This window comes from Suricata suricatta, chromosome 11 (genome assembly GCF_006229205.1).
Source record: "Suricata suricatta isolate VVHF042 chromosome 11, meerkat_22Aug2017_6uvM2_HiC, whole genome shotgun sequence".
NCBI lineage: Eukaryota > Metazoa > Chordata > Mammalia > Carnivora > Herpestidae > Suricata > Suricata suricatta.
This window is the reverse complement of record NC_043710.1, coordinates 275488-288413: the sequence shown is the minus strand read 5'-3', so window position 1 is coordinate 288413 and position 12926 is coordinate 275488. Positions and strand designations below refer to the sequence as shown.

Sequence of the window (12926 nt, the reverse complement as noted above, 5' to 3'; positions counted from 1 at the left end):
GCCGCCCCCCGCCCGGGTAGCCGCGCCGTCTCGGGGCTCCGTGGGCCCGGGACGCACTCCAGCCTTCCGGTCTGGCTCGGGGCTCAGGCCGGGGGCACGGCCCTGCGCAGCGGCCGGTTGTCACACGTGAAAGCATCAAGTGTCCTCTTGGGATCCTAGGGAGCAGCCTTAGCTAGTGGGGGTCCTAATTCCGCGTGAAGCAGTACCACACGGCGTCTTTGCGGGCATTACAGGTTTTCTTGGGGTTCTCAAAGGAATCCGTAGCCCATAGAGGTTAAGAAATGTCTTCCCAGCGCCAGAGCCCAACCAAGGGGTTCCCCCAGGATCTGCTCAAGCCCTGGGCCGTGGTGGGAGTGGGGGTCTCTGCAGCTCGCTTCGGGTTTCCGGGCCTTGTTCTTAACCTCTGATCACCTTGGGAGAGGCCAGCCCCCTGATGTCAGACAGGATTCTGAGGGAGGGTCCCTTTGAAGCCCCGCCTCCCACTCCCTTTCTCCAGAGATGCCGAAGGATTCTGGCGTCAGGATTTACTGACCACACCCTGGGACCAGCGCGGGCAGTCTGGTTTGCGCACGTGGCCTGGACCGTGGGCTGGGCAGGCTCTGGGTTCCTCCTGATGGTTGTGGGACCCAGTTTCTTGAGCGGGGTCACCAGCTAGGACGTGCACATATGAATCTGGCCTGCTGGTTGGCAAGAGCCTTTACCTGGTCTGCCTCCCCCATCGGCTGTAGCTCTGAACCTGCCCGGGGATGGGAGGCGGAGTCCTTCCTTCCGCCCGGACACAAAGCTAGATTGAGTCATCCTGTTTGTCCTGACCTTTCTGGAAAGCCGCAGTGATGGCATTGTTTCCAGGTGTGGATCCTTCCTGGGCTTTCTGCTGCGCTTGAGTGAAACCCAGCTCGCTTCCCTGCCTTTACCCTTGCTCCCTCCGGCTGGCGCCCCGCCACAGCCACTGCTCCCCCAAAGCTCTGGGATCAGCAGGCAGCTAATCGTTTACTGGAGCTCTGTGTTGTCCCTGGTGCACCGCTCCCATGCCAGACTGGTTTGCCAAAGTCCAGCCTGATGGCCTGATTTCTCGGTGGGCCTGGGCTGACCCAGGGTGGGGCTGAGAATGTGCCCTGGCCTGTTTGGAGTCCTCAGCCCCCAGAAAGGGATTGTGGACATGGGCACCAGAGTGGCCACCCATGAGTGCACCACCCAGAGCGCGGGCCAGTTGCCTGGGGTCCACCTACTCAGCCCTGCCCAGGGCACCTGTGGCCGGTGTCCCTCAGAGAGCCATCAGCCAAGCACGGGCACCTGTCCTCGCACCTGGCTGCTGCCTGGCAGTGAGGCCTGGGGTTCTTGCAGGCAGCTCGGGGCCAAGCTCCTAGAATGCTGGGGTGGGGGGGCTTGCTGGCCAGGCAGGGCTGTGGCACTGCCTGCCCGGCCAGTGCAGCCCTCTGGTTCTAAGAGGGGAGCAGCTGACTGAGTTGGCAGGCAGAGTTTCCGTGGCACCTCACGGACTGCTGGTCCCTGTACTCCACCAGCTGGGGTCCTTATGCCGTGGTGTCACCCAGGCAAGTAAGAAGCAAGGGCTGCAGTTGGCCAGCATGGGTCCTGGCTCTGCTGGGCAGGAGGGGCCCATAAAGGCTGAGCGCGGGAGGCCGAGAGGTGATGCCACCACTGTTCCCACAGCTAAGTCCACAAGCTGTGCGGTGGCCTTGTCAGGGGAGCCCCGCCGCTGCAACCTCCCCCTGCCCACCCCGCTGTTGCTCCTGGAGGCCGAGGTGGGTAAGGGTGCTGGAGAAATGAAACCAAGGCGCTCACCGGCCAAGGGAGAGGCCTGTGGCTTCTGAACCATCAACCCCCACGTGGGGGTCCTGTTAGGGCGTTTTCCCATCTGCTGGATCTCTGGCCTGCCAGGCGTTGAGAGAGCCTCTCCCTCCGCCTCTGTCTAGAAAACACCTCACCTGGAACATGGATCTTATCATTCAGTGTCAGGACCTGAGTGACGCCCAGTGGACGGAGCTCCTGCCCCGAATCCAGCAGTGCCAGGTGGTCAGGTAGGAGCTCCACGCGAGCCTGGGGGTGGGGGCAGCAGGCGGTCCTCCCCCTTGCAGGCCTGGGGCCAGCGCCACGAGTGGGCGGGGCTTATGGGTACACAAATGTACATCTGATATGGTTTTCACGTGGTGTGAGATGTTACTGTACTTTTTTCCAAACTAGTGAAAATGTAAACCAATTCCCAGCTCGGGCTGGGTGGGCAGGATTGGGCATGGAGGCTCTGGGGGCAGGTGGGCAGGGCAGCTCGGCCCGGCGGGGGGGGGGGGGGGGGCTTGTCTCCTTCCCTGGCAGCGTGGGGGCTCTGGCTGCCTGTCCGTTGCGCCGGCTGGGCTGCGGGCTGGCAGACAGAGCCAAGGCAGAGCTTTGTCATTGAACTTCTCAGGCCACAGCCTCTGAGGGGCTCTCAAGCAGGGGCGAGCTCCTGCTCTCCTTTTCTCTCTCTCACTGACTGGAAATGGCTGTAGGTTTAGAGAAGTTACAAAGACAGTATCGCCCCGCTTCCCTGACGCCACGGCCCCGTCACCTGGCGCTCCGGCAAGGGTGCCTGGACTCAGATGTCACCAGCTCCTCCACTTGTGTCCTTCCTGTTCCCGGGTCTTTGCAGGATCCCACATGGCATTTATCCTCACGTCTCCTTGGGCACCTCCCGTCTGTGACCGTCCCTCTGTCTCTTGTCCTTGGCTATCTGACTCTTGAGTCTGCTCAGGTTCTGGAGAGTCTGACTTCCTGTCGTGGCTGAGTCACAAATCTGTCACAGGAACATGCAGAAATGCTGTTGTGTCTGCTGAGTATGTGGTATCGTACCTACTGGCGTGGCACCATGTGGTCACCCCTAATGCCACCATGAGCACCCGTGAGGGCAGTGCCTGCCCCCTCCGAGTTACTGCTGCAGTTGGGAAATGTGTTGGGTGAGATGTGTGGAGACTGCTCACATCCTGTTTCTGCCCAGACTTGTGCCTGATTTCGTCATCCAACGATGGATCTTGCCAGAACAGTTTTTACTGGGCCTTTGTCTGATTGGGATTTTTAATTCCTTTATTCCATCCATATTTATCAGTCATCATTCTCCTGTGAGGGAGAGCTGGCTTTCCTCCTGCCTGTGGTCGGTTCTCACCTGGTCAGGGTGGCCAGAGTCCTGGGTTACAGGTGGCACCGTGGCCCCTGCCATTCGTGCCCATCCTGGCAAGCCCCCCCCCCCCCCCGTTGGCTGGTCCCTCTGAGGTGCTGTGCCCTTTTGGTGGCACTTCTGAGAGGGGCTGCCTGGGGCAGGTTTGGCATTTCCTGGGGGGCAGAGGAGAGCTCTCACGTGCTGACTGTGCCCTGTGGTGTGGTGCGGTGCGGAAGGTGTGGTGGCCTGGACGTCATCTGTGTACGTGCTGGTGCTTCAGCAGAAGCTTCGTGAGGTCACCTATATGCTTTTTTTTTTTAAGCAATTGCTACATCCAGTGTGGGGCTTGAATTTACCACCCCAAGGTCGAGTTGCATGCTTCTCCGACTGAGCCAACCAGGCGCCCCTCTGCCTCATTTTTTAGTGTCCTGATTATGACCCACCTTGTTGAGTTCTTGGCCCCCTGGCAGGTCAGGACTTGCTGTGTTAAATAACTAAGTGTCCCATCCACAGGCTGGATGACTGCGGCCTCACGGAGGCGCGGTGCAAGGACATCTGCTCGGCCCTCCAGGCCAACCCCTCGCTGACCGAGCTGAGCCTCTGCAGCAACGAGCTGGGTGATGCCGGGGTGCAGCTCGTGCTCCAGGGCCTGCAGAGCCCCAGCTGCAAGGTCCAGAAGCTCAGGTCTGGACCTACTGGGTCAGCCCGGGGAAGGGGGGCTTGCACGGAGCTCTGGGGACCCCTCCCGCCTTATCTCAGGCCCGTGTTCCCTTGTGGAGTCTGCTCACCCCATAGCCCTGCCTGCCGTTCCTGGGCTTGCAGCCCAGCGTCCTCTAGGCTCTGACACACATCCTCTCCTGCCCTCTGTCCTTGGCCTGGAGACCCCAGAGCCCCCCCTGGAGGAGGAAGAGCAGGGCCCAGCCCAGGGGGTCTCCTGTGGGCATGGGGGAGTGGTGGCTCTGTCTGCCTCACCCTGGCTCCCAAGGACAGAGGGGCAGTTTCCCGGGGGCGCAGCCTGGCTGGTGGGGATCCTGCTGATGGCCAGCCGGGTGTGCTCCAGCCTCCGGAACTGCTGCCTGACGGACACCGGCTGTGGGGTCCTGCCCGATGTGCTGTGCTCCCTGTCCACCCTGCGCGAGCTGCAGCTCAGTGACAACGTGCTGGGGGACGCAGGCCTGCGGCTGCTCTGCAAAGGACTCGTGGACCCCCAGTGCCACCTGGAGAGGCTTCAGTGAGTGTGACCTGCCACCCAGGCCACCCCCAGCCTGCACCCACCCGTCACTCTGGTTTTGGTTGAGGACTTGCCCCGGGTAAGCCCCTGCCTCAGCACGATGGCTGCAGGGAGCTTTGGGGGGAGAGCTCTTGGTCCTTCTGTGTGACGCTGGGGGCTGTGGCCCAACAGCGGGAAAGTGGCCTGTAACCCCACATCCAGTGTGGGGTGGCCTGGCCACCAGAAGTGTGCTGACGGGCTCAGCAATGGAGGAAGGAAGCCAGACCCAGATCGATAGACGGGCATCTTTTTTCTGGGTCCAGTGAATCCCAGGCTTGGGGTTGGGCTCGTGGTTGGCAGCCGGGTTCCAGGAGGCCCTGAGCACCCACCCTGCAAGGAGATGGCCCCTTAGCCACTGCTGGGCCTGCCCGGCAGCCCGGGGTGGGAGAGGAGACCCAGACCGAGCTCCCTTGGCCGGAGCTCCCGACACCTGCCTGTCCCCAGGCTGGAATACTGCAACCTGACGGCCGCCAGCTGCGAGCCCCTGGCTGCAGCGCTCAGGGCCCAGAGGCACATCAAGGAGCTTGCAGTGAGCAACAATGACATCGGCGAGGCTGGCGTGCGGGCACTGTGTCAGGGCCTGGTGGACTCTGCCTGCCAGCTGGAGACACTCAAGTATGTGCAGGGGAGGGCTGGGGAGGGCTGGGGAGGGCTGGGTGGGGCTGGGTGGGGCGGGTCGTGGGGCCTTCCCAGCCCAGCTGGCTCCTGTCCTCCAGGCTGGAGAACTGCGGGCTCACGTCGGCCAGCTGTAAGGACCTGTGTGGCGTCGTGGCCTCCAAGGCCTCACTGCAGGAGCTGGACCTGGGTGACAACAAGCTGGGTGACCAGGGCATTGCCACACTGTGCCCCGTGCTGCTACACCCCAGCTCCCGGCTCAGGGTCCTCTGGTGAGTCCGCGCGCACCCTGCTTTCTCGGAGAGCCATGGCCCCGGCAGGCGGGGAGTACCTGAGGAGACTGGCTGTGTCCCCTGGCCCTGTAGGCTCTGGGACTGTGACATCACCACTGCGGGCTGCAGAGACCTGTGCCAAGTTCTCCGGGCCAAGGAGAGCCTGAAGGAGCTGAGCCTGGCGGGCAACGCGCTGGGGGACGAGGGTGCTCGGCTGTTGTGTGAGAGCCTGCAGGAGCCGGGATGCCAGCTGCAGTCCCTGTGGTGAGCGCAGCCCGGCAGTGGCCAGGGACAGGAGGCCTGTGAGGAGCATGGCGCCTGCGGGGACCTGATGGATGACAGTGGTGCTGGGGCCCCGGGGCGCAGGGCCCAGGTCAGCCTCCGCGCCTGCGGGCAGGCCAGGCATGCGAGGAGCGGGTGCTCAATGTCCTTGGAGGGCAGCTGTTGAGGGGCTCATGCTCAGGGCCTCTGGGGCCTCAGAGCGCCCCAGAGGAATGGGCTCCGGCCAGGCCCTACGTCCATCTCTCTCCCAGGGTGAAGTCCTGCAGCTTCACGGCTGCGTGCTGCCCCCACTTCAGCACGATGCTGACCCAAAACAAGCACCTCGCGGAGCTGCAGATGAGCGACAACAAGCTGGGGGACTCCGGTGTCCAGGAGCTCTGCCAGGGCCTGAGCCAGCCCAGCGCCACGCTGCGGGTGCTCTGGTGAGCGTGCACGGTGCGCCGGCCGCGTCTCCGTCTGCCGGGTCCAAGTCCGGGGCCCATAGGGGCCCCCTCTACTCCTGATGGCCACGTCTGGCAGCTCCCAGAACTTGGGGACTCCTGGAGGCCTGATGGCACCTGCCTTGTGCACCAGGACCCTCGGCTCCTGCTCTGTACAGCTCTGCCGCATCCCAGGGCCCCCGTTCCTTTGTCCCACTGGACGCCTGCTTGTGCTCGTGTCATGCCTTTGATGTTTCTAATCTTGCTGTTTTCTTCCTGGAGCTGGGTCTCACCGATGACCTGCAGCCTGACGCTCCATTCTTTTTTGTGGTTCTATTCTTAGGTCTTTCTGCTGGTCAGTTGTTTGTGCTGTTGTAGGTTTCGGCTTTGTTTTCAGCCTCTGGATCTCTGCTGCTCGCTGTGGCTCCTGGGGGTGCCTGGCCATGCTGGGCAGGGCACAGGTGGAAGGTGGGGCTGAGAAGCCCTGGACATCTAGCCCTGTAGGCGGAGCCCAACGGGGCCCCCTGCTTTTCTATCCAGAAGGCCTGGTCTATTGCCAGCTCCTGGGGGTGCTCTGGGGGCCGGCAGGGCAAGGGGTGTGGCTCGGGTTCCCACAGACTCAGGTCAGCCTCACCAGTCACACCAAGCAGGGGGCCTGGGGCTGCCGGGGCCTCAGTGCCACCCAGCACCTAGGTGTCCTTGCTCTGGAGGCTGAAGTCTGTGTACTCTGTGCCTCCGGTCACGCGCCCCCCCCCCCCCCACACCTTTGGCCTCTGGGTGCCTCCTTGACAGCCCAGCCAGGCTCTAGCACCTGGTCGTGAGCAAGCAAGTGGTTGTAGGAGGCCCTCTGGTGCCCGAGTTGGCTCCGGGGAGGTTGTGGCCCTGAGTCCAGAGTGTGCCCGCCTCGGGCCAGCCTGACCACTCTGCTGGAGGGCAGCTGTGTGCACCTGCCTTCCACATCTGGTGGGGGATCTGCCGAGGGCCAGCTGCTGGGTCGGAGCTGGATGTGCTCCCAAGCTCGAGGTTTGGGGAACGGCTCTGACCCCGAGGTCTCGGTGCACTATGTGCACACATGCTTCAGGGCTCCCGTGCACGTCCTGTCTGTGGACAGACATCATGGTGCGCGGACACCCCTGCCCCTCTATTCTGTGGCGGACCCTCTGGCCCTGACCTGCCCCCCGCTGTCTGCCCAGGCTGGGGGACTGTGATGTGGCCAACAGCGGCTGCACCAGCCTGGCCGCGCTCCTGGCGGCTGGCCGCAGCCTGCGGGAGCTGGACCTCAGCAACAACTGCATGGACGACCTGGGCATCCGGCGGCTGATGGAGAGCCTGGAGCGGCCTGATTGTGCGCTGGAGCAGCTGGTGTGAGTGGGGCGTGGGGCGTGGGGCCGGGGGCTGGGGGCAGTCTGCAAGGCCGTGACCCCGCCTCCTCTCGGCCCTCGTAGCCTGTATGACATCTACTGGACGCAGCAGACCGAGGACGCCCTCAGGGCCCTGACAGAACGCAGGCCAGGCCTGCGGATTATCTCCTGAGAGGCCCAGGGCACCTCCTCCCTCCAGGCTTCCGGGCTGAGAATGAAGACGCTGTTCCCATCAACGGACTTCTGCAGGAGAGTTTGAGACGCTTTATTAAAGCACTTTTTTTGGCAGGAGTGCTTGTCCTTCTTGTTGGGTCCCCACCAGGCCCACTGTCAATGTCACAGCGCGGCGCTTCTCTTAGGGCTCCCCCACTGGATTCGTGCGGCGGCCTCCGTCACGACCCCCAGAAGCAGCTCCCGGGGGCCGGCCCTCTGCACATCTGCCCAGGCCGAGCAGCTCCTGCCTGCCCCCCACCCCCTGGGCAACACCTGCGTTGGGCACATGATCCCCAGGGGCAGGAGCTGCTAAGGGACCTGTACCACTGCTTTACTTGTTCTGTTTGCTCTTGAAGAGGACCCTCTACCCCTCCTCCCGACCTCAGGCACAAGGCCTTTGAGTTTCCGACTCCATGTTCCTCAAGGGGCCAATCCAGTGACCTCCGGCCCCGTTCACACCCCCAGGTTTGCTGGGTCAGATGAAGCCTCCCCAGGAAACGGCTCAGGGCTGCCTGCTTAGACCTGCCCCTTCTCCGCCATCTCGGGGGGCCGTCGGATGGCCGTCCTTCACATGTGCCGTCAGGGAGCAGATGGGGATCCAGTGAGGTGCCGTCGGGGCTTCTGAGTGGCCGGGGGCCCACGGGGCAGAGGAAGGCACGGTGACGCCTCTGCTGGGCCGGGGCCGTCTGGGTGCTGAGGGCTCATGCGGCCCAGAGGCCGGCAGGCTGACGGTGCAACAGGGGAGGGCACCGGCTGCCCAGAGCAAGCCCAGCCACACTGGTCAGGCCCGGGAGCACACGTGTGCACACCACACACACACACACGCACGCACACATGCACGCGCCTGGGTCAGAGGGCACCTGTACCCTGCAGAGCCCAGCCATGTGCATGGGAGAAAGGGAAAATAAAACTGCAAGGGCTGAGGCCTGTCAGAAGGTTCCAGCAGGCCTGGGCTCTGGGCAGTTGTGAGGTGCATCAGTTTGGGGCTGGCACCCCCTCCCTCTCGGGCTCTGCAGGCCCTGGGGGGTCTTCCGGCCCAGGCAGGTGTCCATCCGTGTCGCCCATAGCTCTGCCCTGGTCACCCCTGCTCTGCTGCTTCTGCCGCCGGGTCTCCTTGTACCTCAGGGTGATGTCCCTGGGGAGAGCGGGGGCCGTGTCACTGCCAGCCGGCCCATGGAGGTCCTATGAAGCCGCCCCTCACAGGGACGCCCACCGAGCCACAGGCAGGGGCTGCACGACCAGACACCAGCCCAACACAGCCCTCACGCTGGCACCACGGCCGCCGAGCGCTCGCTCCTCCGGAACACGGCACTCACCGCAAGAAGAAGCGCCAGACGGTCCAGGTGAGCACGAGCACAGAGCCGAGCGTCCAGCACTGGGAGATGTAGAAGGGCAGGGACAGCGTGAGCGTATGCGGGTCGTACTTCGCGACGATGAGCAGCTCTGTGACCGTGATGGCCGCCACCAGCCAGGCCTGCTGGCCTAGCTTCTTGTGGGGCTTCCTGCAGGGGAGGGCACTCGGCTGAGGGCGCCGCAGCTGTGCCTGGGGGGCAGCGACGCCCGGTGTGCCCAGGGCGCCCCCCCGCCCCCCCCCTCGGGCCTCACGGGTCATCCATGAAGTCGTAGATCTCCCGCATGGCCACACCGCCCACATTCACGAAGAAGACCAGCCGCAGGAGGACCAGGTAGTGCTCGGGGGGCATCCACAGCACGAACTTCAGGTAGAACGTGTTCAATTCTGCCAACAGAAACTGGGGGGACAGAGGAAGGTGGGTGGCGAGTCGGGCTGCCCCGGAGGCGCGCACACGAGACTGGCCAGCCTTACCACCAGGATGATGCCGCACACGGCCAGCCAGCGGCGCAGGCTGGAGGCGGGCTTCCACTCGAAGCGGACCCAGCTGTACGGCGTGAACTGGAAGGCGATCCTCTTCATCTTGCCCCTGGGAGCATGGGTGCCTGTCAGCCCAGGGGCCCGAGGTCGGTGGGAGACCAACTCCCCAGCACCCTCCCAGGTCAGCTATGGAGAGCAACTCCAGGAGGGGAGACCCCAGGGGGCCTCTGAGAAAGGCCGGTAGGGGATGAAGAGAGTTGAGACAGGGTGGGGGTCGGGCTGACATCCCTCCCCGCACGGACCAGGGCAGCTCGAGAGCCATACTTGTAGGTTGGAATGTTCCAGAGACCCTGCCACTTGTATGTCTTCAAAGACAGCCACTCAAGAGTCTTCATGCCGCAGTAGATGCCCAGCCCATTGCAAACGAGCACATCCATGATCCACTGGGGGCAGAAGCCAAGGAGGTGGTGGGTGCCCGTGGCCCTGGTCCCATCCTGCCCTCAACCCCCCAGGGCGGCTTCTGGCACCTATGTGACCCCACCGCCGGCACCCACGTGGTCCCCCCGGCTCCTACGTGACCCCCCGGCCCCTACGTGGTCCCATCACCAGCACCTACGTGGTCCCACCAGCACTCGCTGAAGTTGGGCAGCTGGTGCTCCAGGCTGTACTCGAGGAACTCGAACATCACGCTCACGATCGTGCACATCCACCAGTCGCGGATCATCAGGGTCTGCGGGCCGCAGCAGAGAGTCAGCCCCTCCGGTGGGGGGGTGGGGCGGGGAATGCACCCAGCCCCCTCAGGAGCAGGGCAAGGCACTGCTCGGAGGCCACCACCCCAAGGACAGGTGCGGGTTGCGGCCAGGACCCAGGGTGCCCAAGCAGCTGTGTGAACTCTCTGGACAGCCGCCTGGCCTGAGCCGTGGGCCCCAGACCCGCGCCTCCGCACTCCACCGCTCCGAACGTCACCTGGGAGACGGCTTCAGAGCACAGGGCAGACTGGGAAAGCAGGAGGTCCTTCTGATGACAAGGTCACCTTACCTTCAGGTACCAGCCAAGAAAGTGCGCAGGCACAAAGCCATCCAGCTTGTCCTGTGGAGACAGGACACTGGCCTCACGCACGGCCCACAGCCACTGGTCCCTCTTTGCCCACGAGCACCTGGGCCCGGCTCCTGCCTCTCTGAGCAGTGCTGACCGGACCCCAGGACAAAGCTGGGACCCCGCACGCATGCAGACAGCATGCCCCGACCACCGAGGAGAGCAGGTCTCAGGCTGAGGCGGGGGGCTGCTCCACATGGGGGCTGCATGGACCCTGCTCCGAGTGGGCTAAGCTGAAGGGAGCCTGGGTCAGGCAGGAGGGAGGCCAGCGCCCAGGAGGGCCAGTGCCACCCCGACCCCATCCAATCTGCGGAACGACAGGGTCCCAGAAACACGCAGGACAGATCAGCGCCTGGGGGGCTGGGCCCACCGTACCCAGACGTTGTGGAAGGGGTCACTCGCGTTGTCTGCATCGTAGATGAGGCAGTTTCCCCCGTAGTCCCTCTCCGGCAATGGGACTCCCAGCCTGGGGTCCACATACTTCAGGAACTGGCGGCCGTCCTGGACAGTCTGCAAGGCCAGTGCCCTGGTCAGTGGGGCCACACGCTGCTGGCGGCAATGGGAAAATGGGCCTCAAGTCCCGAGAGCGTGTGTGGCCTGGGGTGTGTAGAGGACACCTCTGCTGAGCGGGGGCAAACCCCCTGCGGGACAAGGCCGGGCAGACTTGGTGGGGGCGGGAGGTCCCGAGTCCAGGGAGATGCGCCACGCCCCCGAGCGGAGGCTGCGGGGGTGGGGGTCACAGGGTGGGGGCTCAGGTCTCTGGTCTTGCTCTCCACGGCCCCGCCCAGAAGCAGCAGGACATCAGGGCAGCCTTTCCAGGCACAGACACCCACCGCAGTGAACCGCCCCTTCTGGCCTTGGCGCCCAAGAGACTTCCGGGGCCGCACGGAGGGAAGGCCGCCTGAAGCAGACAGAGCCTCATCCCCCACTCAGGCCCCCTCTGGCCACCAGCCCATGAGGAGCGGCCCCAGGATGCCTGCGGTCAGGACACCATCCCCTCACTCCTGCCCCAAGTACCAGCCGAGGGACGAAGAGGGTGAGGAAGGGTGACAGACGTCTGTGGCCTCAGACCCACATCATGTCTGTGCCAGACAGATGCACTGCCTTGTCCTGCAACTTGACCCTGTCCCCAGCTCGGGGTCTGTGGAAGTGACCCGGACCATGACATCAGCCACAACTGACCTGGACGCCACAGATCTGAGGCTGCACCCCCAGAGCAGGGCGGCTCCACAGTGCCAGCTCCACACCGAGGCCGACCCTTGCTGCATGGGGCAGCCTACCCCTTCCAGAAACCAAACAAGGCCAGAAGTGTGGACACCCTTCGAAAGCGGCCTCAGTAAAGACCCGACAAGCAGAGGGGCTGCTGAGGGTCTGGTGGCGGGAGCTCCACCCAGTCGTGCCAGGGGGCAGTGGGGCCACTCCTTAGGCGCGAGCAGCCCCACTCAGGAAATGGCTCCGGCGCCGAGGCCGCCCCTGCCCAGCGGGAGACAGCACACGACCCGGAACCCTTTCAGGGACCCAGGAGGCAGGAGCGAGACTGCCCCGGGGGTCCCTGCGGAGTGTGACTGGGTGGCGGAGGGGGACGCAAGCCACTGCTAGCTGTGTCCTGCACGCGGGCCCACGCACACAGGCGGCAGCACGCGGAGCTGGACGCCACGCTCAGAAAGTAGTCGATAAACCGCGAGCGGTCCCAGCTGACGGGAGCTGTGGGCCTGGGAACACGGAAGCACAGGTGGCCCGTCCAGTGCCGGTGGGGCTAGCAGAGCGACCGATAAAACAGACGTCAGCGCCACAGGTCCTGACCCACAGTTTACGGAGAACTTTCCAGCCTCCCTCCTGACCACCCTGCACAAAGCACACTCGAGGGAGAAGCCACCGGGACTAGAAGCCAGCACTGACTAGCTGGGGTGCCATGGGTCCCCAGGGTGGGACCCACGCCGCCCAGCAGGTGTCCGGCCCGGTCCTCCCTCACTGACCAGCGTCTGGGCAGGGCCCACACGCTGCCCCACGCTCAGGGTAGAGGTGCTGAGGCGCAGTGCTCGCAGCCTTCCCACAGTGGAGGCCCCCCTCCGGCCTCTGCCCACTTCTGTGGGGGGTCCAGCCTTGCTTCCTGCCAGAGCTCCGGAGGGGCTGATGGGCGAAGCCTCCTCCGACACCCGTCACTCACCTGGGGCCACGGCATGAGCCACGCTCCCAGACTACCTGAGGAGGCCGCTCACCTGGAAGAGTATGAAGATGAGAAACAGCTCGTAGACCACGCTGACGCAGAGCCAGAACCTCCAGTACGCTGCGAGACAGAGGGCGCGGGTCAGGGGCGCGGCCCCCCGACGCCCCCAGCCAGCGCCCGGGGCTTCCCGCGCCGCCCCGCCCGCTGAGGCACCTGACCGCTGTCGCGTTTCTGCTGGAGGCGCCCCCTGACC

At 64.5% G+C, this 12926-nt stretch overlaps 2 protein-coding genes across 4 annotated transcripts in view; one reads left to right on the top strand and one right to left on the bottom strand.

Annotated features, from left to right (window-relative positions):
- The window catches only part of RNH1 (ribonuclease/angiogenin inhibitor 1), an 11477-nt gene extending 3819 nt beyond the window's left edge, over positions 1 to 7658 (top strand). The window contains exons 2-10 of the mRNA XM_029915165.1: positions 1935 to 2039; positions 3662 to 3832; positions 4209 to 4379; positions 4863 to 5033; positions 5135 to 5305; positions 5399 to 5569; positions 5839 to 6009; positions 7200 to 7370; positions 7452 to 7658. Of these exons, the coding sequence (XP_029771025.1) occupies positions 1954 to 2039; positions 3662 to 3832; positions 4209 to 4379; positions 4863 to 5033; positions 5135 to 5305; positions 5399 to 5569; positions 5839 to 6009; positions 7200 to 7370; positions 7452 to 7539 (1371 nt within the window). The 5' untranslated portion in view covers positions 1935 to 1953 and the 3' untranslated portion in view covers positions 7540 to 7658. The remainder of the gene's footprint in view (positions 1 to 1934; positions 2040 to 3661; positions 3833 to 4208; positions 4380 to 4862; positions 5034 to 5134; positions 5306 to 5398; positions 5570 to 5838; positions 6010 to 7199; positions 7371 to 7451) is intronic.
- The window catches only part of PTDSS2 (phosphatidylserine synthase 2), a 22281-nt gene continuing 16963 nt past the window's right edge, over positions 7609 to 12926 (bottom strand). Inside the window, exons 4-12 of one of the 3 annotated variants that reach the window (XM_029915162.1) lie at positions 12726 to 12793; positions 10882 to 11055; positions 10450 to 10500; positions 10028 to 10141; positions 9736 to 9854; positions 9406 to 9520; positions 9186 to 9331; positions 8897 to 9082; positions 7609 to 8715 (exon numbers count right to left, since the gene is read on the bottom strand). In XM_029915162.1, the coding sequence (XP_029771022.1) occupies positions 8556 to 8715; positions 8897 to 9082; positions 9186 to 9331; positions 9406 to 9520; positions 9736 to 9854; positions 10028 to 10141; positions 10450 to 10500; positions 10882 to 11055; positions 12726 to 12793 (1133 nt within the window). In that variant the 3' untranslated portion in view covers positions 7609 to 8555. The remainder of the gene's footprint in view (positions 8716 to 8896; positions 9083 to 9185; positions 9332 to 9405; positions 9521 to 9735; positions 9855 to 10027; positions 10142 to 10449; positions 10501 to 10881; positions 11056 to 12725; positions 12794 to 12926) is intronic. The other 2 variants (XM_029915163.1, XM_029915164.1) reach the window with 2 other exon arrangements.